At 47.0% G+C, this 24,970-nt stretch overlaps 1 protein-coding gene across 1 annotated transcript in view; it reads right to left on the bottom strand.

The window, feature by feature from the left end:
• CPNE3 (copine 3) overlaps nt 1–24,970 on the bottom strand; it is a 164,694-nt gene that overhangs the window by 3,018 nt on the left and 136,706 nt on the right. The window contains exons 12-14 of the mRNA XM_063924058.1: nt 24,639–24,693; nt 18,828–18,879; nt 17,033–17,166 (exon numbers count right to left, since the gene is read on the bottom strand). Of these exons, the coding sequence (XP_063780128.1) occupies nt 17,033–17,166; nt 18,828–18,879; nt 24,639–24,693 (241 nt within the window). The remainder of the gene's footprint in view (nt 1–17,032; nt 17,167–18,827; nt 18,880–24,638; nt 24,694–24,970) is intronic.

Genomic DNA, 24,970 nt, shown 5'->3' with positions numbered 1-24,970 from the left:
GATCACCAAAAAAGATCTGAGCAGTTGCTTAGTTCTACTCAGATCCCCACAGTTCGGTTGTGTTAGGTTTTTAACAAAACTAAACTGCTCATCTTGAATTGTTATTTACTATGCTGCCATATGTACAAATGTAGAAAACATTAAACATATCAACGCCTCTTTTTTGCAGTACTACACATAGGGGTAAATTTAACTAAAATCGATCTAAATCGCTATTGTGTTTCAGGGCCTGATCATTTTTGATACTGAGTTTCAAATGTTATTAAATGTGTGGTTTAGCCCCTGAAATATAACACCAATTTATATCGATTTAAAATAGAGTTAAAATCAGCCTTTCGTAAATTTGCCCCTATTTAGGGAAGTATGTTGCATTGTTGGGTTTCCCAAAGCATAATATTGAAACTACCTGCAATATAATTTTCTGCCACAAGATGGCACCTTCAGTGAATGACATTGGGGGTCATTCCGAGTTGTTTGCTCGCTAGCAGATTTTAGCAGCATTGCACACGCTAGGCCGCCGCCCTCTGGGAGTGTATCTTAGCTTAGCAGAATAGCGAAAGAACGATTCGCAGAATTGCGAATAGAAAATTCTTAGCAGTTTCTGAGTAGCTCCAGACCTACTCACAGATTGCGATCAGCTCAGGACGTTTCGTTCCTGGTTTGACGTCACAAACACGCCCTGCGTTCGGCCAGCCACTCCCCCGTTTCTCCAGACACTCCCGCGTTTTATCCTGGCACGCCTGCGTTTTTCCGCACACTCCCAGAAAACGGCCAGTTTCCGCCCAGAAACACCCACTTCCTGTCAATCACACTCCGAACACTTCAACGATGAAAATTCTTCATTCATACATCAGTAAATCTACTAAGTTTTGTGCTAAAATACTAACCGCATGCGCACTGCGTACCATGCGCATGCGCATTTTTGCCTTAATCGCTCCGTTGCGAAAATCGGCAACGAGCAAACAACTCGGAATGACTACCATTATGCAGATATACTTTGGGGATGATTCAAACCTGATCGCTGGGCTGCAAACTTTGCTGTCCTGCGTTCAGATGGTCATCGCCCCCAGGGGGAGTGTAAATTCGCCGTGCAAGTGTGCGACTGCATGTGTACGCCGAGCTGCAAAAATCCACTTTGTGCAGTCTCTGCGCAGCCCAGGACTTACTCCTGCAGTGCAATCACATCAGGCTGATCGGGGCGGAGCTGACATCAGACACTCTCTCTGAAAACGCTTGGACACACCTGCGTTTTTCCAAACACTCCCAGTAAACGGTCAGTTGCCACCCACCAACGGCCTCTTCCTGTCAATCACCTTGCGAACGCCTGTGCAAATGGAATTTTCGCACCATCCCGTCGCTGACCAGCGATGCCCATTGTTGTTGTCCAACGCGTGTGTGCATTGTGGTGCATACGCATGTGCAGTTATGACCTGATCGCCCGCTGTGCGAAAATGCAGCCTAGCGATCAGGTCTAAATCACCCCCTTTGTGAATAAAATTACTAGTTTTCTGCTTCTACTAAAATTATTAAACTGAGGTTTGCAAAGACGTAAACTTCAGTCTCTGGCTGAAAAGACACATGCAGCTGAATAGCAGAGAACAGCAAGTGACTTACAGTAGCCTCTGCTCAGACCATAGGTGTATTGTATAATTACATGAAAATGACAAACATAATAATAATGAAAACACAGATTTCCACATATCCACAATCAGCACCAGTGCTAGACAGGCTGAGCCTGATTTAATGATAACACGGGGTCCCCCCGGTATAGTGAAATTCACCCCAGGCTGGTAGTGTCTTTATGGAAAAGGGGGCTTGTAAAAAAACATAAGACAGCTACAAGAAGCTACTAGCCCCGATAAGAATAGCACTGCTGCTTATCCCAACTCTTTTATGGACAGGGCCTGATTCATAGCCAGATTACGGAGGGGGATGCAGGGCATACTGTACCCCGGGCCCCCCTCTGTCAAGGGCACCCCCAGCCAGAGCATACTGACATTACTAGCTCTCCTTCTTGTGCAGCAGCAGAACCAGGCTGCCAGAATGTGAGCAGGACAGTATGCATTGCAGGCATAGAAACAGTAGTATCAGGTTTCAAGAGATACCGACAGAGCTTCCTGACCAGAGGAGAGATAGCAGAGGGGAGAGAGCTGTAAGTGACCCAGGGATCCCGGCTTCTCCTTCCGCCTGGGTGTGAGGGTCCTGTGTAACCGGTTATTTAATGAGAGCGTTCATGTCTAGACAGAGACACACACACACAGCATCCTCCTGAGTCCTGCCCCAGTGTGTTATAAGTACAGAGGCTGCTGCTATTGCATTTTTGCAAGATAAATTATTGATTTTATTTTCTACAGTATGTGTATTTTAAGCTTAAATTGTCTTTGTGCACTGCAGGAAAACATTATCAAATAGTTATCTCTCTATTATGTTGAGATATAAACAGTACCCATGCCTTATTAAACTATTAGTTTAACTCTAATATACACCATCGGTTTATATTTAATATACACAATCCATACACCCCAACATGGCCCATTCCAAGAGGGACAAAATGCTCTCTACCTGGACTACCCTCTTAACTTATAATTGTAATAATGTTTGTTGAAATACCTTTTTTATCAATGAAATAGTTCAACACATGTGATGCCAATCATACATTAAAAGGGAAGTCAAGGTAGAGAGCATTTTATCCCTCCTGGAATGGGTCATGTTGAGAGGTATGCACAACCTATTTTCTCTAGCATCCATAAGGGATATTGGGGACACATTAGTACGATGGGTATAGAAGGGGTCCAAAGGAGCCAGTGCACTTTAAATTTCTTCCAGTGGGTGTGCTGGCTCCTCCCCTCTATGCCTCCTCCTACAGGCAGTTTAGAAAAAAGTGCCCTCAGGAGAGGATGCACACTCTGGAGCTCCAGAGAGATTTTTTCAGTTTCTTTTAAAACTTTATTATTTTCGGTATGCTGTTTGGGCAACAGCATACCTGTGGCGTGGGAGTTGGGGGGGGGGGGGGGGGGTCGGGGGGGGATGATTACCGGCCTCTTGAGGTGCAGAGCCGCTTCCCCGCTGCAGGACCACCATCCTGAGGGGCTGTTTGTTCAGCGGGGCACTGCGTCTGGGCTGTCGCAGTCGCACTCCCCTAACGCTGCTGAAGGCGATCGTCGGTGGTGAGTACAAACCTGGGGATCCCGCTAGGGGGGTTCCCCGATTCATGGTGCGGCAAAAGCGCGGGTGAGGCGTACAGGTCTCTCCTGGGGGGGACCCGCTGTAGCCCCTGTGTGACACTGGCTGACATGTGCTGTACTTAACATTTATGTGACACTACAGCACATTTAGGAGACATAGCCAGTATAAATATGTACAGTAGCTTCGGTGCCATTATGGGGGCGGAGCTATATCACAGCAGGCTCAGCTGCATTTTGGCGCCTTCCTCTGCATAAGCTGCAGCAGCCTCACAAAGATCCTGCAGACTGTCACACGCTGGATCACTGGTACAGGGTGTTTGAGTAGGTGGAGAGACGCTATTTGTGCACAATATTCCTCTAGGGGAATCCTAGTTAGAAACAGTTTAACTGATATATCTACAGTATATAAAAATGCTGACAGCCTCACTGGGGCTCTTCAGCGTTGGTGTGCTGGTGTCCCCTCTTATTCTTTGTCTCCTCTCACATGCAATAGGGCAGGCTTATTTGTAACTCAGTCTGTGTTGTTTGTGTTATTGTGTGTTACTCCATAATGGTGAAACAAAAATTATGCAATGTTTGTAATGCCAGATTCTCCCCTCTCTCATCTGGCTCCTTATCATGTGAGCAGTGTAGTCAGTCATCACAAAATGCTAACAATGTGAGGGAGAGTCCAGAGCCCTCCTGGCTGGGGGCTATCAAAAATGTGATGCCTGAAATGTAATCTCAATGAATTGCTAATGCCAATAAAACACAAGAACTGCAACATGTAGTAGCAAGTCTAGCTGCAAGGGCTGATGCCCCCCATCCCCCCTGTCTACTACAGGTGCACATAAACATGCTTTACCTGCACTCCTATCAGATACTGATGATGATATACAGGATGATGGAGATGATGTGGACCCCATAAGTTGGGACTCAACCCCTGCATAGGGTATTGAACCCCTCATTTTGACTATAAGGGATGTGCTAAAGCTCCCCCTGAAGGACACTACAAATCAGCAGTCATTTTTCCTCCCACAAGACAAACTGACAGTCACTTTTCCTGATTCCAAGGAATTAGATGATTTGTTTAAATTAGCCTGGAAAACTCCCGATAAAAAATATCAGGTGTCAAAACGATTTTTGCACACATTTCCCTTTGTCCCTGGAGGCAGAAAGTTCTGGGAAGAATCTCCGTCTGTAAATGTCTCTGTCTCTTGCCTTTCCAAAAAGGCGGTACTCCCTGCCCCAGGATCCTTTACGGTAAAGGACCCGGGGGATAGGAAAATTGAGTCCACACTGAAATCTATATACACTGCTGCAGGTGTATCTCAAAGACCAGTCATTGCAGGTTGCTGGATGACACATGCAATTCATTCCTGTGCTACTCAAATTCAGGAGGGTCTCTCGAGAGATATGACCCTGGTTACTACAGTTACTTTTATAAAACACATTCACGACATGGCTAGAGTCCTCTGTGACTCCCTAAAAGAGATTGACAATATTAATGCTAGGACCACTGCTATGGCTGTATCTGCACGCAGAGCCATATGGTTGCGTCAGTGGATTGCAGACGCTGACTCCAATCTCTTCTCTTTACAGGTGAATGGCTCTTCGGAGGTTCATTGGATGCATGGATTTCCAAGGTTACTGCTAGAAAATCCATGTTTCTTCCCTCTGGGACTCCGCCTGCTAGACGTACCTACTCGGGACCGTCTACCCACTCCTTTCGGTCCACCAGATTTCGATCTAGGGCCAGGGGTGCCTCCAACGCAGCTAGAGGCAACAGAGGTAAGCCTAAGAAACCAGCCGTTGTCGGCTCTCAGGAACAGGGCACCAGTTCAGCTTCCGCGAAAGCTTCAGCATGACGATGCCCACCCACCCCGAGAGGATCTCGTGGTGGGAGCTCGGTTACGTTGCTTCAGCCATATCTGGGAAGGTTCCTGCAAGGATGCCTGGGTAAGGGACCTCATCTCTCAGGGTTACAAGCTGGAGTTCGGCGGTGCTCCTCCCCAACGATTTTTCAAATCAAGCTTACCAGCTTTGGAAAATATGCGTGTTATGCTGCTACTGGCCATCACAAAGTTGGTCCAGTCCCAGGTCATTGTTCCAGTGCCCTTGCATCAACAAGGACACGGTTACTACTCCAACCTATTCGTAGTACCAAAACCAGACGGGTCTGTGAGACCCATTTTGAATCCTTGAATCCTTAAGTTACTGATAGTTATGTGTGCTAAGACCGCAAACACTGCCAATTTAGTCATTCCAAATGAATTGGTTTTATCATCTGTCACATTTTGTAGGCTGCAGTTCTCACTGCAACCTTATATACTCACAGTGACTCAATGACAATCCATGTGGTTAGCTGTACTATTGAAAGTAAAACTTTGTGATTAATGTTAACATTATGGGACTTAAGGGCCCCATACACTGGAGCGATTATGCCTGATTTCAGCCCAATTCGGGCATTCAGGACAATATATTGGGTGAAATTGGGCATTTTGGCTTTGTATCCGATCCGATCCAAAGCACATTCCCGTGAGGGTCGGATCGGATCCCCTAGATCGCTAGTGCTGCACTCGTGATATATCGGTTCCCGCAGGCATGGCTGGGATCGCATAACATATATTGCATGCAAAATGTGTCAAATCGTATGGAATCGTATGGAACCACTCCCGGGAAGCTCCCGGTAGAGTTCAAGGGAAATCGCCCCTACTTCAGCCTCTAGACATATCGTTCTACTGTATGGGGCTCTTAAGAGTTAGAAGAGAGCAAAAAACTAGCAACTTGCTCCTGGAGCAAAACATGTTGCATTGCAAGGGGTGCAAATACATTTATTTCTTATATGCAAAGAAAAATGTAACAAACTGAAAAACTTTGTTTTTACACTGAAAGAACGGGCCCCTCCCAACTATAAATCTCTGTACATTTTATCTGTCCCAAATGCAATGCGACATGGTTTTGCCAAGGTGCTATTTTTTTTTTTTTGTTTTGTTTTACTTGCTCCTAACTCAGAATCAGTCCCTATCTCTGTAGAAATATTAATGCATGGTGGCATGCGATGGCATCAGGAATACCCAACATTGGGAGATACTTTGCCACTTGTTACAGCTGTAGCTCACTCTCTCCTAACAGAAATACAGGTTGAGTATCCCTTATCCAAAACGCTTGGGACCAGAAGTATTTTGTATATCGGATTTTTCCGTATTTTGGAATAATTGCATACCATAATGAGATATCATTACGATGGGACCTAAATCTAAGCACAGAATGCATTTATGTTTTATATACACCTTATACACACAGCCTGAAGGTCATTTTAGCCAATATTTTTTATAACTTTGTGCATTAAACAAAGTGTGTGTACATTCACATAATTCATTTATGTTCCATATACACCTTATACACGCAGCCTGAAGGTCGTTAAGTACAATATTTTTAATAACTGTGTGTATTAAACAAAGTTTGTGTACATTGAGCCATCAAAATACAAAGGTTTCACTATCTCAGTCTCACTCAAAAAGTCCGTATTTCGGATATTTGGATATGGGATACTCAACCTGTAATACACAGCATATTATACATTAGTGTGATATGAGGGAGAACCGATGGCAACAAGTGGGGTAAAGGTGAGTATTGAACCAAAATTCTGCCACACCCACTGGTTCCTAACTATGGGTGCCAGGTCACATGACAGAGAGCTACATAAAGCCAACCCCACTCATTCTCATCTGGAAGCTGCAGAAATATACATTGTAGAAAAAGAAAAGTTCACTCTTACATATTTCCAGTAAGATAAAAAGCACAAATGTTTCTACACAAATCGGCCAATATACATGGTAATTAGCAAATGAGACAGCACGGATGGTGTGATGGTTAGCATTACTGCCTCACAGCACTGGGGTCTTGGGTTCAATTTCTACCAAGTCATTAAGAGGGAGATGTATTAAGCCTTGGAGGGAGAGAAAGTACCAGCCAATCAGCTCCCTAACTGCCACGTTACAGGCTGTGTTTGAAAAATTACATGAGCTGATTGGCTGGTAATTTCTCTCTCTCTACATTATCTCTCTCCAAGGCTTAGTACACCTGCCCCTAACTATATGGAGTTTGTATGTTCTCCCTGTGCTTGTGTGCATTCTCCCACAATCCAAAAATATACTAATAGGTTTATTGGATTCTGACAAAAAATGAATCCTAGTGTGTACAGGGACTTTTTCCACATTTTGTTATGTTACAACATTATTCCAAAATGGAATAAAATAATTTTTCCCCTCAAAATTCTACACAGAATACCCCATAATGACAACATGAAAAAAGTTTTTTTGAGATTTTTGCAAATGTATTACAAATAAAAAACTAAGAAAAGGAGATTTATGGTAGACTTACCATTGTTAAATCTCTTTCTGCAAGGTACATTGCTTCCACAGGGAAACATTGGGGTGTAGAGGTGGATCTTGATCCGAGGCACCAACAGGCTAAAGCTTTAGACTGTCCCAGGATGCATTGGGGACTCCTCTATAACCCCACCTCCAGGCACTATGAGCTCAGTTTCGCTAACCAGTCCAATGCAGGAGCAGGTAAAAGCGAAGGTAGATGTTAGTCACATAGAACCACGTTCTCACGACAGGAGAAGGGACTAGCGGCTAATGCCGTACAAACCCATAGAAGCTAGGTGCGTCAGGGTGGGCGCCCTGTGGTACCAATGTACAGTACCTCGCAGAAAGAGATTTAACAATGGTAAGTCTACCATAAATCTCCTTTTCTGCAGCGGGGTACATTGGTTTCCACAGGGAAACATCGGGGATGTCCTGAAGCAGTTCCTCATGGGAGGGGACGCGCCGTAGAGGGTATGAGAACCCGGCATCCAAAGGAAGCATCCTGGGAGGCTGAAGTATCTAAGGCATAGAACCTAATGAACGTGTTCACTGAAGACCACGTAGCTGCCTTGCACAATTGTTCTGTGGACGCGCCACAGCGGGCTGCCCAAGAAGGTCCAACAGACCGAGTAGAATGGGCTTTAATAGCAGCAGGAGTTGGGAGTCCAGCCTGTGCATAGGCTTGTGCAATCACCATTCTAATCCATCTGGCCAAAATTTGCTTATTTGCAGGCCAACCACGTTTGTGAAAACCAAAAAGTACAAAAAGAGTATCTGACCTCCTGATAGAGGCAGTCCTCTCCACGTACATACGGAGAGCACGTACCACATCCAAAGACCGCTCTTTGGAGGACAAACCAAAAGAGATGAAAGCCGGAACCACAATCTCTTGGTTAAGGTGAAAAGATGACACCAACTTAGGTAAATAACCCTGGTGAATTCTAAGAACTGCCCTGTCGCTGTGAAATATCAGGAAGGGTGGATGACAGGACAAAGTGCCTAGGTCTGATACCCTCCTGGCAGAGGCGATAGCCAGTAGGTACAGGACCTTGACCGTAAGCCATTTAAGGTCCACTGACTCAAGAGGTTCAAATGGAGACTCTTGCAGGGCATTCAGGACAACAGACAGATCCCATGGAGCCACAGGAGGGACATAGGGAGGCTGAATCCGTAACACAACATGAGTGAAAGTATGAACGTCAGGAATAGACGCAATTTTTCTCTGAAACCACACCGACAAGGCAGAAATATGAACCTTGAGGGAGGCCAGACGAAGGCCTAAGTCCAGGCCTTGTTGCAGAAAAGCCAGAAGTCAGGAAGTTCTGAATGTGTATGCATCGTAATTCTTAGCAGCACACCAGGTGAAGTAAGAATGCCAAACCCTATAATAAATCCACGCAGATGCCGGTTTGTGGGCCTACAGCATAGTTTGGATAACCGCCTTGGAGAATCCTTTTGCCCTCAGGAGTGATGCTTCAAGAGCCACGCCGTCAAAGCCAGTCTGGCCAAGTCCGGGTAGACACAAGGGGCCTGAACGAGGAGGTCTGGGATTTGAGGAAGTAGAAGACGGCACTCTATCGATAGACCCTGCAGGTCTAAGAACCAATGCCATACTGGCCACGCTGGAGCGACTTGAAGTAGTATTCCTCCTTCTTGTTTGAACTTCCGCAGTACCCTGGTCAGGAGTGACACTGGAGAGAACACGAATGGCAGCCGAAAGTTCCATGGAATTGCCAGTGCGTCCATGAACGCTGCTTGAGGATCCCTGGTTCTTGATCCGAAGACCGGAACTTTGTGATTGTGTGGAGATGCCATCAGGTCTACATCTGGTAGGCCCCACTTGTCCACTAGGAGTTGAAAGACTTCCAGTTGAAGATTCCACTCTCTGGCGTGCACGTCCTGATGACTGAGGAAATATGCTTCCCAGTTGCGGACTCCTGGAATGAACACTGCCGATATTGCTGGCAGATGGCGTTCCGCCCAACAAAGGATTTTTGACACTTCCATAATTGCTGTGCGGCTTCAAGTGCCGCCTTGATGGTTTATGTACGCCACCGTGGTGGCGTTGTCTGACCGTACTTGAACAGGCCTGTTCTGTATCAAAGGCAGGGCGAGAGACAAAGCATTGATCACTGCCCGCAATTCCAGAATGTTTCTCGGGAGGAGTGATTCCTCCATGGTCCGCCGACCCTGGAAAGAGTGTTGCTCCAACACCGCGCCCCAACCCCTCAGACTGGCATCCGTAGTCAGTAGGACCCAGTTGGGGATCCAGAAGAGACAGCCCCTGCTCAACTGCTGGTCCTATAGCCACCAAGTCAGCGACAGATGAAATTCCGGAGTCAAGAAGATCATGTGAGACCTGATCCGATGAGGTAGGCCGTCCCACTTGGAAAGAATTAACCTCTGCAGAGGGCGGGAATGAAATTGAGCGTACTCTACCATGTCGAAAGCTGACACCATGAGGCCTAGTACTTGCATCGCCGAGTGTATCAACACTTTTGGGCGAGAGAGAAAGTATCTGATCACTGTCCTGAAGTTTCAGGACTTTGTCTGGAGACAGAAACAGCCGTTGACTGTGTGTCTCCAGCAGTGCCCCCAGGTGCACCATGCTCCAAGCAAGGACCAGCGAGGACTTCTTCCAGTTGATGAGCATCCCATGGGCTTGTAGGAAGTTTACCGTCAGTTGTAGATGACTGAGGAGGACATCGTGGGAGATCACCAGAATCATCAAGTCGTCCAGATACGGCAGGATCCTGACTCCCTGGCGATGGAGCTGAGCCGTCATCACGTCCATAACCTTGGTGAAGATCCAAGGGGCCGTGGCCAGTACAAACGGCAGAGCCTGGAATTGATAGTGAAGGTTGCCAATAGCAAACAGCAGATATTGCTGATGCGATATGGCAATAGGTATATGCAGGTAAGCATCTTGTATATCCAGGGATACCATACAGTCTCCGGGTTCCATGGGCAGAACAATTGAGCATAGTGTTTCCATATGGAACTTGGACACGCTCACAAATTTGTTCAGTGATTTGAGGTTGAGTATAGGCCAAAAAGGCACACTAGGTTTCGGGACTAGAAACAGGGTCGAGTAGTATCCTCTGCCCCTCTGGGACCACTCCTGTATACAACCACTTGTAGAGCTTGCGCCTTCAACGGATCCGAAGGGATAACCGTTGTGCAGAACTGGCGAGGGGGACGTCTCTTGAAAGAGACTGCGTACCTGTGAGAGACACTTCTCGCACCCATGCGTCTGAAGTGGACTTTAACCAGGCCTGGATGAATCCCCGAAGTTGGCCTCCCACCCTGGGGTCCCCCAGGGGGAGGCCCGCCCCGTCATGCAGCAGGCTTGTTGTGTTTAGAAGCAGGCTGACAGGCGACCCAGGATTGTTTGCCTTGGGCTTGGTGGTTTTGGGAGCACGAGATTGTCTCGGGAATGCCTGACCTTTTGCTTTCCCTTGAGGCCGAAAAGTGGTACCTTTTGCGGGATCAGTACGAAATCCCGCTGGACGGGATCCCAGCAGGCGTAATATCGACACCGGAATCCCGACCAGCACAATCCCGGCAGGGGGGCGAGCGCAACGCAGCCCGTTGCGGGCTCGCTGCGCTCGCCACGCTGCGAGCACGGTGCCTTGCTATGCTCGGCACACTAATTTATTCTCCCTCTATGGGTGTCGTGGACACCCACAGAGGGAGAATATGTCGGGATTGTGCAGGTCGGGATTCCGGTGTCGGTATTTTGATCGCCGGGATTCCGTCCGGCGAGATGTTGGACGCATCCCCCTTTTGCCTTCTGTGCAGAAGGATTAGTATTCGGGAGAAATGCAGTCTTAGCAGCCGCTAAGTCAGTCACAATCTTAAAAGGGAGTACCTCCGAGGTCTTTTTAGAGTCCAGGTGCACCTTCCACGCCCTCAACCACAGAATACGGTGAGCCAGGATGGACGTAGTCGATGCCTTGGCTGCCAACACACCTGCCTCAGAGGACGCCTCCTGACTGAAATAGGCGGCAGTGGTAATGTGAGACAGGTACTGTCTGGCATTGTCAGATATATCCTGAGGCAGCTCTTCCTCTAATGCCTGAACCCATGCTTTAATTCCTTTTGCAGCCCAAGAGACTGCTATAGTGAGTCTATGCACAGCACCTGTAAGGGAGTAAATAGACTTCAGGCATTCTTCCACCTGCTTATCTGTCGGTTCCTTCAATGAGGTGACAGTGGTGACAGGCAGAGTAGATGACACCACAAGATGGGGGACATGGGAATCCACCGGCGGTGAATTTTCCCACTTGTTACACATCTCAGAAGGGAGAGGATAACGAGTACCATCTTTTTAGATAGGGAGAATTTCTTTCCGGCGAAGACCAGGGTTCTTGATGTAGGTCAGAATGCGGTAATAATGTTTTAGTTACCCTCTGATGTTTAAACTTAGCAGATTTCTTAGAAACTGTAGTGGAATCCTCATCATCATCATCAGTGATCTGTAGGATCTGCTTAATAGCAACCACTAAATCAGGGACATCAACCTGAATAGTAGATTCCTCGTCAGAAGCAACTGTATCAGTGTCTGACGGGTCAGTATACTACACATCCTCATCAGAAGAATCTTCAGAGAGATTAGTGGATTGTGAGGAGGAAGTAGCCCGCTAAGATGACCCCTTGACATGAGAGTGGGTTGGGGTAGGTTTATGTCTAACCTAATATTGATTCAATTGCTGCAACTGGTTAGACAAATTATCCGCCCATGGCAGATTTACCATAGGGACAATATATGGTTGCAATGACACAGGAGGTCCCATAGGGGACGTAAGGCGTTACAAGCGTATTGAGCATCGTTGAGAACGCCGCCCAAGGTGGCTCCTGATTGGTTACAGGAGCTGCGGATTGACTGGGAGATGTATGGCACACAGTACACAGACCTTCATACAAAGCTTCCCCCTAAGGCAAATCCCTGGTGCATGCGCTGCATGATACAGAAGCGTCTGTGGATTTCCCGCCCTTTGTGTTAGACATTTTAGTGAATGTAACCTCAGAGCATATGAGTACGATACAGCCAGACAGAGTACAATACCAGCGAATAAATCCCCTAGTATGTGACAGCGTACACAGTACACAACACCAGCGACTAAATCCTGTACTATGTGACTACGTACACAGTACACAACGCCAGCGAATAAATATGGTATTATGTGACCGAGTACACAGTAGAATACACTTGACGGTAAATACTGTGAAGCACTATATATATGACCCAGACGCACCTAGTCCCTTAGGGTACAGAATACAGTGATAGCTAAGGCTGGGATACACTGAAAGTGAAATCCACACAGCAGATACAGGCACACACAGTCACAGTGACAATGCAGATAATTATTTTAGTAAGACAATAAAACTGCACTGGACTAGTATATGTACATATATAACAATGCGCGGTCCGAAACCGGATGTATATATCAGAATACTCGTACAATATATTCTGGCACAGGTACACTTGTTCTTAACTAACGAAGTCTTAATAACGACATTTAGAATACTTAAGTATCTGTAAAATCACGACGCAGATGTACAGGCGGATTGCCCTGCAGTCCCGGAGACCAGTCGCAGCTAACCATAGAAGATGGCGCCCAGCGTCACAGTCAGGGAGTGAGGGAGAGTGTGAGGCAGTTCCATGGCGGGAACACCAGCAGTAGATGGCGCCCGGAGCTGGGGGAGGGGCTATAGGTCAAGCGTCTTCTCCCCTATGCTAGTCCTCACCACCTGGTACTATGGAGTCTTATTAAAGAGGATATAGAGATATCCGACCTGTACTCCTATGCCCTGGTGGATATAGTGGGGTCCCTGCTCTGTTAGAGTGTCTCTGCCAGCGTCGCAGTCCGTCTCCTTAGACTGCGACCGGAACGCAATTTAATGGCGTGTCCCGCCTGGGGGACCCTCTTACATCCTTCCTTCAGTAGCAGCCACGCGAACCAGGACAGCGTCTACGACCATGCGCCTAAGTCGGAGCGTCTCCGCTACAAGTACCCGGGAACAGAGCCAGCGGGAGTATGCGACACAGCTGGGGAGGTGATGGAGCCGCAGCACAGAATATCACCCTGACATGTAAGTGATGCGTCCCTTGAAGTCTTCTAAAAGCTTTTTCAGGGCTGCCCAGTGCAGTCCCCCCTGTTAAGTGACCTGCTTCTGCAGTCACCAACTCGAAACTGAGCTCACAATGCCTGGGGGCGGGGTTATAGAGGAGGCCCCAATGCATCCAGGGATAGTCTAAAGCTTTAGCCTGTTGGTGCCTGGATCAAGATCCATCTCTACACCCCGATGTTTCCCTGTGGAAACCAATGTACCCTGCTGCCAATAATCACATGTACATAAGCATTCACAGCCTTTGCCATGAAGCTCAAAATTGAGCTCAGGTGCATCCTTGTTCCTACAGCTTAATTGGAGTCCACCTGTGGTAAATTCAGTTGATTGGACATGATTTGGAAAGGCACACACCTGTCTATATAAGGTCCCACACTTGACAGTGCATGTCTGAGCACAAACCAAGCATGAAGTCAAGGAATTGTCTGTAGACCTCCGAGACAGGATTGTCTCGAGGCACAAATCTGGGGAAGGGTACAGAAAAGAATCTGCTGCTTTGAAGGTCCTAATGAGCACAGTAGCCTCCATCATCTGTAAATGGAAGAAGTTCGGAACCACCAGGACACTTCATAGAGCTGGCCGGCCATCTAAACTGAGCGATCGGGGGAGAAGGGCCCTAGTCAGGAAGGTGACCAAGAAACCGATGGTCACTCTGTCAGAGCTACAGCATTCCTCTGCGGATAGAGGAGAACCTTCCAGAAAAACAACCATCTCTGCAGCAATCCATCAATCAGGCTTGTATGGTAGGGTGGCCAAACGGAAGCCACTCCTTAGTAAAAAGCACATGGCAGCCCGCCTGGAGTTTGCCCTGAGAGGCTCTCAGACCATGAGAAACAAAATTCTGTAGTCTGATGAGACAAAGATTGAACTCTTTGGCGTGAATGCCAGGCGTCATGTTTAGAGGAAACCAGGCACCGCTCATCACCAGGCCAATACCATCCCTACAGTGAAGCATGGTGGTGGCAGCATCATGGGATGTTTTTCAGTGACAGGACAGGAACTGGGAGACTAGTCAGGATAGAGGGAAAGATGAATGCAGCAATGTACTGAGACATCCTGGATGAAAACCTGCTCCAGAGCGCTCTTGACATCAGACTGGGGAGACGGTTCATCTTTCAGCAGGAAAACGACCCAAAGCACACAGCCAAGAAATCAAAGGAGTGGCTTCAGGACAACTCTGCAAATGTCCTTGAGTGGCCCAGCCAGAGCCCAGACTTGAATCCGATTGAACATCTCTGGAGACATATGAAAATGGCTGTGCACAGACGCTTCCCATACAACCTGATGGAGCTTGAGAGGTGCTGCAAAGAGGAATGGGCGACACTGCCCAAAAGATAGGTGTGCCAAGCTTGTGGCATCATATTCAAAGACTTGAGGCTGTAATTGCTGCCAAAGGTGTATCAACAAAGTATTGAGCAAAGGATGTAAATACTTATGTACATGTGATTTCTTAGTTTTTTATTTTTAATAACTTTGCAAAAATCTCAAAAAAACTTTGTGTGTAGAATTTTGAGGGAAAAAATGAATTTATTCAATTTTGGAAGAAGGCTGTAACATAACAAAATGTGGAAAAAGTGAAACACTGAATACTTTCCCGATGCACTGTAAATGGCCAAATACTGTATCTATGTAAACCAATGTGGACTATGTGTGCGCTATATAAATAACTGTTAATATATAACTAAAAAAAGTGAGGATAATTAGTACAATGATATTAATTTCCTTGCATAAAGCTTATTTCTTTAAAAAAAAAATTGTAACCGATCTTCACCAAAACACCAGATAAGACTCTCTACAGGGAGTCTAGTGCTCCAATATAAATGTATTTATATTCATAAACATAACTGAGCGTTATTACACTGCTGCTTACCAGAAGTAATGCGTGAATCATAATGGGTCATTTACTGTAGCCAGAGGCGCAAAGGCAAGTGCCCATGAATTCTGTGGTGACATCACAAAGGTCTATTTGCGCCCCTGTTTCCATGTAACTGCACTTGTGGTAATATGCATGGTGAGGGAATACTACACAGGATGGCCGGTGGGCAATGAGCATTTCTCAATGCCGCGGTATAGACGCAATATAATAAGATATTGCAATGAGTTGGTAAGGATGGAGCTTGTGCATACATGAACCAATCCTGCATTATGTGCACCATCTTGGAGAAAAGGTAACCAGGTGCATTGCTCCATGCAGACACTAGACACAATTACACCACACAGACGTAAACCAATGCATGTAATAAAAGGGAAATTATTTGTCACCTGAAATAGAGGCAGCCTGATGTCCCCTTACTGTCAGGAACTACAGTATATGAAACATGAATGCATGTCAAAAATGAAGTATATTGGGGAAAACCAAAATGAATAAGACGACTGGTCACAAAGTCACAGGAGCCACGATCTGTGGTAACAGTTTGCATTGCGTGTACAACGTGTGCCATGGCATTTCATCGTCCAAACCACAACGGATGCATATAAAGACAGTGAACTTGAACATATATGAGCAATGCATGTGTATACACTAGAGAACAGCACAGCAGTGATCAGGTCTGAACTGCGCATGCGCCGGAGTGCGTCGGCACATGCCAGACAGCAGACGGCTGTCTCAGCCCTGCGATCGCCTCTGCCTGATTGACAGGCAGAAGCAGTCGCTGGGCGGGCCGGTGGCGTTTGCCCACCATTTAGTGGGCGAGGTCTGGGCAACGCAGGCGTGCCCAGACCGTTGGGGGGGCGAGCCGCGGCGGCTGCGTGACATCACAAGCAGCCGCTGCGACCCGAGCAGCGGCGAGTAGCTCCCTGCCAGCGCGCAGGAGTAGCGCTTGAAGGGAGCTACTCTTCCAGTACAAAAGCATCACTGCTGTGCGATGCTTTTGTATTAGTGTGGGGGGGGTCTGGCCTGACATGCTGGGCAGACTAGCCCTGTGCTGGGTGTGTCCCCTCATGTCAGGGAAGCTGATCGTAGATGTGCTAAATTTAGCACATCTACGATCAGGTCTGAATTAGGCCCCTTGTACAGACTGCAAACAGATTCCCCCCTCACCCACCAATCCTATCTGGCTATTCTGCAGGACAGGGTTATACAACTTGCGGCCCTCCAGCTGCTGTGGAACTACACATGCCCACATGCCCTGCTCCAGAATTAGCATGCCCTAATAACAAAACTGTGGCGAGGCATTCAGGAATACGTACTGTAGTTCCAGGGCAGCTGGAGGGCCGCATTTTGAATACCCCTGCTGTAATAGGTTACACAGGGAGAGAAGGAGGGAATTACAGAAACGTCTTTAGAGAGACAACCATATACTGCTAATATTTTCTGCACACATTCTACATTTTTATTGGCAATGGTCATAGAACACTTACAGAGGCCGTCTGTTGTTGTGCAGCAGCTGCAGCAAATCTGGCGACATTATTAATGATTGGAGAGAAGTTGGTGGGTCCGTATAGTTTAACTTGAGGGAGACATTTGCGGTACGCATCTATAATCCCCTCAATACCTGTGATTGCGAGAAGACGAGATGTGAGAAAATAACACTGTCGGACGCCATGGACAGTCACATAGAATGCCATATACCTGTATACAGCAACTGGGGCCAAGTGTGTATCTCCATTACCCACAGCAGTACTAAGTAATAGTGATAACTCCTGTGTCAGGGAACCCTGACTGGCCTGTGCCATATACAGGAAGTGACATAAATGTTTTGGCTCTTTTAAGGCCACTTTTGCTCAACAATAATAGAGCATAGTGCTTCCCTTACATCACTGTTGCCCAGACCCAGGGTTCCCAATTACCATTTTGTAACATTTAGAATACACAGAGTTGATAACGGTCTACTGCAGTAAACATTATACATAGAATAGGATGTTATTCACACTTTGCTTGGTGCATCCTATGTCACCCACTAAGTCAGCAGAGTTACTCAGAACTTCACATAAAGGTGGTCATTCCGAGTTGTTCGCTCGTTGCCGTTTTTCGCAACGGAGCGATTAGGTAGAAAATGCGCATTCGCATGGTACGCAGTGCGCATGCGCTTAGTTATTTAACACAAAACTTAGTAGATTTACACAAGCTCGAGCTACGTTTTTTCAACACTCGATTGATCGTAGTGTGATTGACAGGAAGTGGGTGTTTCTGGGCGGCAACTTGGCGTTTTCAGGAAGTATGCTAAAAACGCAGGCGTGCCAGGTAAAAACGGGGGAGTGGCTGGCCGAACGCAGCGCGTGTTTGTGACGTCAAACCAGGAACTAAACGGACCGAGGTGATCGCAATCTAGGAGTAGGTCTGGAGCTACTCAGAAACTGCAAAATATTATTTAGTAGCAATTCTGCTAATCTTTTGTTCGCTATTCTGCTAAGCTAAGATACACTCCCAGAGGGCGGCGGCCTAGCGTTTGCAATGCTGCTAAAAGCAGCTAGCGAGCGAACAACTCGGAATGAAGGCCAAAAACAACAGTGCAGTTTATAAAACTCAACTATATATTAAAATGTCAATGATATTTGGCTGTGGGTGTTGTATTATGCCTGACAACATAAGCTATTATATCAGTGCATGCCAAAAGTACATCATTTAATTACCTTCCTCCCCAAAAAATAATTTTAAATTAAAAACGCTGGAAGTTTCCTGAATGGACAGGTTGCGTCAAAGACTAGAGGTTCCTACACACTGAGCAATGTTTTCAACAATCAATTTTTATCGATCAACGATATTATTGATGGTCGATTTACCTACACACTGGACAATATCGATGGTCAATTTAGATGATATGAGAGTACATACATCTATATTGTCCAAATTGACTGGCATGTATAAACGATGCTCGATCAATGATGAATGATTGTGGGCACGTGCATCGTTCATCATTGATGCATCCACACTGCAAGATATGAACGATATATTGTTCATTTATGAATTATATCGTTCATATCTTTCAAGATATCGTCCAGCGTGTAGGCCCCTTAAACAGCTTCTGATCGTGTTTATCCTCGATATTTAAAAGGGCAATGCTTTTACAAGCTGTGTCTGGTGAGTAAAATGATTGCCCTTTTAAATATCGGGCATAACCCTGATCAGTAGCGGGTTTGTAAATAAACCCTAAATGATTTTTAAGCAAAGTGTCTATACATTATGCAAGTATACACTTATTGTGCGATCCCTTACCAGAACAGAAAGGGTTTGATGGGTTAAAATTTATTGGGAACTCGTGTGAAACCTGAAAGACAAACAGATCTCTCTCATTAATAGTTTCATGGCTTCAAAACACACTTAAGATACTCTACGAGTGTGAAATAATAAATACCTGGGAATTATAGAAAATGTTTTAACTTTGTTGTTTATAAAAACATAAAAGTAAAAATAGGATTTTAATACCGTAGAGGATGCTGGGGTCACCATAGAACCATGGGGTATAGACGGGATCCGCAGGAGACATGGGCACTTTAAGACTTTCAAAGGGTGTGAACTGGCTCCTCCCTCTATGCCCCTCCTCCAGTTATAGGAACTGGGCCCAGGGAGACGAACATTTCGAGGAAAGGACTTATTGTTAAACTAAGGTGAGATTCATACCAGCTCACACCACAAGCATGCCGCATCACGTGGCATTCAACAGAACACAAGTCAACGGTATGAACAATTTCAGCGACAGGCTGTAATACAACATGTGTGTAACCACAACTACTAACTGCAGATACAGTACGCACTGGGACGGGCGCCCAGCATCCTCTACGGACTAAGAGAAAAGGATTTACTGGTAGGTATTAAAATCCTATTTTCTCATACGTCCTAGAGGATGCTGGGGTCACCATAGAACCATGGGGTTATACCAAAGCTCTAGAAAGGGCGGGATGACTCTGCAGCACCGATTGACCACACTTGAGGTCATCATCAGCCAGGGTATCAAATTTGCAAAACTTTGCAAAAGTGTTTGAACCCGACCAAGTAGCTGCCCGGAATAGTTGCAATGCCGAGAACCCCCGGGCAGCCGCCCAGGACGAACCCACTTTTCTAGTAGAATGGGCCTTCACCGTTTCCGGCAACGGCAATCCAGCCGTGGAATGAGCATGCTGAATCGTATTACAGATCCAGCGTGTAATGGTCTGCTTAGAAGCAGGACACCCAATCTAGTTGGGAGCATACAGGACAAACAGAGCCTCTGTTTTCCTAATCTGAGCCGTTCTGGCGACATAAATCTTCAAAGCTCTGACCACATCCAGAGATTTTGACTCAGCGAAGGCGTCAGTAGCCACAGGCACCACAATAGGTTGGTTCATGTGGAAAGAGGAAACCACCTTCGGTAGAAATTGCTGACGTGTCCTCAATTCAGCTCTATCTTCATGTAAGATCAAATAAGGGCTCTTGTGAGACAAGGCCGCTAACTCAGACACCCGCCTTGCAGATGCCCAGGCCAACAGGATGACCACCTTCCAAGTGAGGAATTTCAACTCCACCTTCTGTAAAGGTTCAAACCAATGTGATTGAAGGAACTGCAACACCCCATTAAGATCCCATGGTGCCACTGGAGGCACAAATGGAGGTTGGATGTGCAACACGCCTTTCACGAAAGTCTGAACTTCTGGAAGGAAGGCCAATTGTTTCTGAAAGAAAACAGATAAGGCTGAAATCTGTACCTTAATTGAGCCCAATTTTAGGCCCGCATCCACACCTGCCTGTAGAAAATGGAGAAAATGTCCTAGCTGAAACTCTTCCGTAGGAGCCTTCTTGGATTCACACCAAGAAACATATTTTCTCCAAATACGGTGGTAATGTTTAGACGTTACTCCTTTCCTGGCCCGAATAAGTGTGGGAATGACTTCACTGGGAATACCCTTACGGGCTAGGATTTTGCGCTCAACCGCCATGCCGTCAAAAGTAGCCGCGGTAAGTCCTAGGTCCTCGCGCAGAGGAAGAGGCCAGGGATCTCCTATGAGTAATTCCTGAAGATCTGGATACCAAGCCCTCCTTGGCCAGTCTGGGACAATGAGGATCGCCCGAATCTTTGTTCTTCTTATGATCTTTAGAACTTTTGGGATGAGAGGAAGTGGAGGGAATACATACACCGACTGAAACACCCACGGTGTCACCAGAGCATCCATTGCAATTGCTTGAGGGTCCCTTGACCTGAAACAATATCTCTGAAGCTTCTTGTTGAGACGAGATGCCATCATGTCTACTTGAGGAACTCCCCAACGACTTGTCACCTCTGCGAAGACTTCTTGTTGGAGGCCCCACTCTCCTGGATGGAGATCGTGTCTGCTGAGGAAGTTGGCTTCCCAGTTATCCACTCCTGGAGTGAAGAGCGCTGACATAGCGCTTGTATGCTTTTCCGCCCAGCGGAAAATTCTTGTGGCTTCTGCCATCGCCACTCTGCTTTTCGTTCCGCCCTGACGGTTTATGTACGCTACTGCTGTTACATTGTCCGACTGGCCAGTACGGGCAGATCTCGAAGAAGATGTTCCGCTTGCAAAAGGCCGTTGTAAATAGCCCTTAAGTCCAGAACGTTTATGTGGAGACAAGTTTCCTGACTTGACCATCTTCCTTGGAAGTTTTCTCCCAGCGTGACTGCCCCCCAGCCTCGGGGGCTTGCATCCGTGGTCACTAGGATCCAGTCCTGGATCCCGAACCTGCGCCTCTCTAGGAGGTGAGAGCTGTGCAGCCACCACAGTAGTGAGACCCTGGTCTTGGAAGACAGGATTATCCTCCGGTGCATGTGTAGGTGGGACCCGGACCACTTGTCCAACAGGTCCCACTGGAACACTCTGGCATGGAATCTGCCAAACTGAATGGCCTCGTAGGCCGCAAACATCTTCCCCAGCAACCGAATGCATTGATGGATTGACACTCTTGCTGGTTTCAGAATTTGTTTGACCAGACTCTGAAGTTCCAGAGCCTTTTCCACAGGAAGAAAGACTCTCTGTAGTTCTGTGTCCAATATCATTCCCAAAAACGACAACCGCGTCGTCGGAATCAACTGTGATTTTGGCAGTTTAGGAGCCAACCATGTTGCTGAAGAACTGTCAGGGAGAGTGCAACATTTTGCACCAACTGGTCCCTGGATCTAACCTTTATCAGGAGATCGTCCAAGTATGGGATAATCGTGACTCCTTTGCTCGCGAAGGAGAACCATCATCTCCGTCATCACTTTGGTGAAAATCCTCGGAGCCATGGACAGACCAAACGGCAACGTCTGACAATTCTGAATTGCAAATCTCAGGTAAGCCTGATGCGGAGGATAAATGGGAACATGCAAGTAGGCATCTTTTATGTCCACCGACACCATAAAATCCCCTTCTTCCAGGCTGGAGATCACTGCTCGGAGAGACTCCATCTTGAATTTGAATTTCTTTAGGTAGAAATTTAGGGATTTCAGGTTTAGGATTGGTCTGACCGAGCCGTCCGGCTTCGGGACCACAAACAGGCTCGAATAAAAGCCATCTCCCTGTTGTGACTGGGGAACCCTGACGATAACTTGATTTTGACACAACTTTTGTATTGCGTCGCAAACTACCTCCCTGTCCGGAAGAGAAGCTGGTAAGGCCGATTTGAAAAAACGGCGAGAGGGAACGTCTTGAAACTCCAGTTTGTACCCTTGGGATACTATTTGTAAAACCCATGGGTCCAGGTCCGAACGAACCCAGAACTGACTGAAGAGTTTGAGACGTGCCCCCACCGGTGCGGACTCTCGCATAGGAGCCCCAACGTCATGCGGGGGTATTGGCAGAAGCCTGGGAGGACTTCTGCTCCTGGGAGCCCGACAAGGCTGGTGATCGTTTACCTCTTCCCCTTCCTCTAGTAGCAAGGAAGGAAGAACCTCGGCCCTTTCTGTATTTATTGGGCAGAAAGGACTGCATCTGATAGTGGTTTGTTTTCTTTTGTTGTGGAGGAACATAAGGCAAAAAGGATGACTTACCCGCGGTAGCCGTAGATAACAAATCATCGAGGCAGTCACCAAACAAGGTCTTACGTTTATATGGTAGAGATTCCATACTTTTCTTGGAATCCGCATCAGCATTCCATTGGTGAATCCACAATGCTCGCCTAGCTGAGACTGCCATGGCATTGGCTTTTGATCCCAAAAGGCCAATATCTCTCGCAGCTTCCTTTAGGTATGCTGCAGCATCCTTGATATAACCCAGCGTCAAGAGGATGCTATCCCTATCTAGGGTATCTACATCAGAAGACCAGTTGTCTGCCCACTTTTCGATAGCACTACTTACCCACGCAGATGCAATGACAGGCCGGAGTTGCGAACCTGTGGTCGCATAAATGGACTTTAACGTAGCTTCTTGCTTACGATCCGCAGGATCCTTAAGGGCTGCCGTGCCAGGTGACGGGAGAGCCACCTTTTTAGACAAACGTGACAGGGCCTTGTCTACAGTGGGGGGTGACTCCCACTTTTCCCTATCTGCAGAGGGAAACGGATAAGCTACCGTAATACTTTTGGGAATCTGAAACTTTCTGTCAGGACTTTCCCAGACTTTTTCAAATAGCGTGTGCAGTTCATGAGAGGGAGGAAACGTTATCTCAGGTTTCCTTTCCTTATACATACAGACCTTTTATCAGGAACAGCAGGGTCCTCAGTGATATGTAATACCTCTTTAACCGCCACAATCATATACTGAATGCTTTTTGCCAACTTTGGATCTCATCTGGAATCGCTATAGTCGAATCAGAGTCCGTGTCGGTATCAGTGTCTGCCAACTGGGCCAACGTACGTTTTTGAGACCCTGAAGGGACCTGAACTTGCAATAACATATCTTCCACAGATTTCTTCCATGCCTGGGTCTGAGACTCAGACTTATCCAACCTCTTACTAATAAGAGCCACATTAGCATTCAAGGCGTTCAACACATTTATCCAATCAGGGGTCGGCGGTGCCGACAGGGTCACCCCCGCAGCCGTTTGTGTCCCTAATACAGCCTCCTCCTGGGAAGAGCCTTCAGCCTCAGACATGTCGACACACGTGCACCAATCACCCACAGACACACCGGGCATATAGGGGACAGACCCACAGTAAAGTCTGTCAGAGAGACACAGAGGGGATTTGCCAGCTCACAACCAAGTGCCAAATCAACGGGTCTGAAACCACTAAGAAATTGCCTCAGACCTGTAGCGCTTTAACTATCATGTATATTGCACCAATTTATACTGTGCCTCCCCCCCGTTTTGCACCCGATACTTGTCAGTGTGAGGAGGACCAGCGCCTCTGCAGCGTGTGGAGAGGAAATGGCGCCGTGCGGAGGAAGCTCCACCCCCTTAATGGCGCGCTTCTGTCCCGCTTTTTAAATATGTATACTGGCGGGGGTTAGGACAGTGCCTTGGCACTAGTGTCCCCTCTGCCCCTCGCCCTGCACCCTGTAGTGCTGTGTGTGGGAGCTTGGCGCGCAGCGTCCGTTCGCTGTGCGGTACCACAGAAAATGCCGTCACTGAAGAAGAAGTCTTCTTTTCTTCTGTTACTCACCTGTCTTCTGGCTTCTGGCTCTGAAAGGGGGTGACATCCGGCTGCAGGAGTGATCATCTAGGCGTACCCAGCGATCAGCACCCTCAGGAGCTAATGGTGTCCTGTAGCCAGAAGCAGAGCCATTGAACTCACTAGAAGTTGGTCATACTTCTCTCCCCTAAGTCCCACGAAGCAGGGAGACTGTTGCCAGCAGTTCTCCCTGAACATAAAAAACCTAACAAAAGTCTTTTTCAGAGATACTCAGTAGAGCTACCCTGTAGTGCGTCCAGTCTCACTGGGCACAATTCTAAAACTGGAGTCTGGAGGAGGGGCATAGAGGGAGGAGCCAGTTCACACCCTTTGAAAGTCTTAAAGTGCCAATGTCTCCTGCGGATCCCGTCTATACCCCATGGTTCTATAGTGACCCAAGCATCCTCTAGGACGTATGAGAAAGAAACAGCAAAATAAAAGTATGCATCTTTATACCACTCACACCTCATACATGTATGACATGTTTCTTAATCTAGATATGCTACCTGTCCTGTCGGTGGGATCTGAGCTCCGAAACCAAAGGCTGGGAACATTTTATCACTGAAAAAGAAAAAGATAACTTGCGTCAAGGCTCCACATTTCATCAACTCTGCATCATTAGTATGTAGATTTATACAGCGTCATGCTCCCACGAAAAGAAACAGTTCAATGTGATTGCATGGTCACCGTCCAGTTACTTCCCAGAAATGCCTATTTCACAGAAAGTGCCCAAATCCGCCAGATCCGTCCAACTCAGAATCTGTCCCTTTGCTTTGATCCCCATTGGATGTTTTTTTTTTCTACGAGGTGCCGGGACACAAAGTATAGTTCTGCCCCC

This window comes from Pseudophryne corroboree, chromosome 5 (genome assembly GCF_028390025.1).
Source record: "Pseudophryne corroboree isolate aPseCor3 chromosome 5, aPseCor3.hap2, whole genome shotgun sequence".
NCBI classification, from domain to species: Eukaryota; Metazoa; Chordata; class Amphibia; order Anura; family Myobatrachidae; genus Pseudophryne; species Pseudophryne corroboree.
Note: the sequence above shows the minus strand (reverse complement) of the source record. Positions and strands in the feature narration are given on the sequence as shown.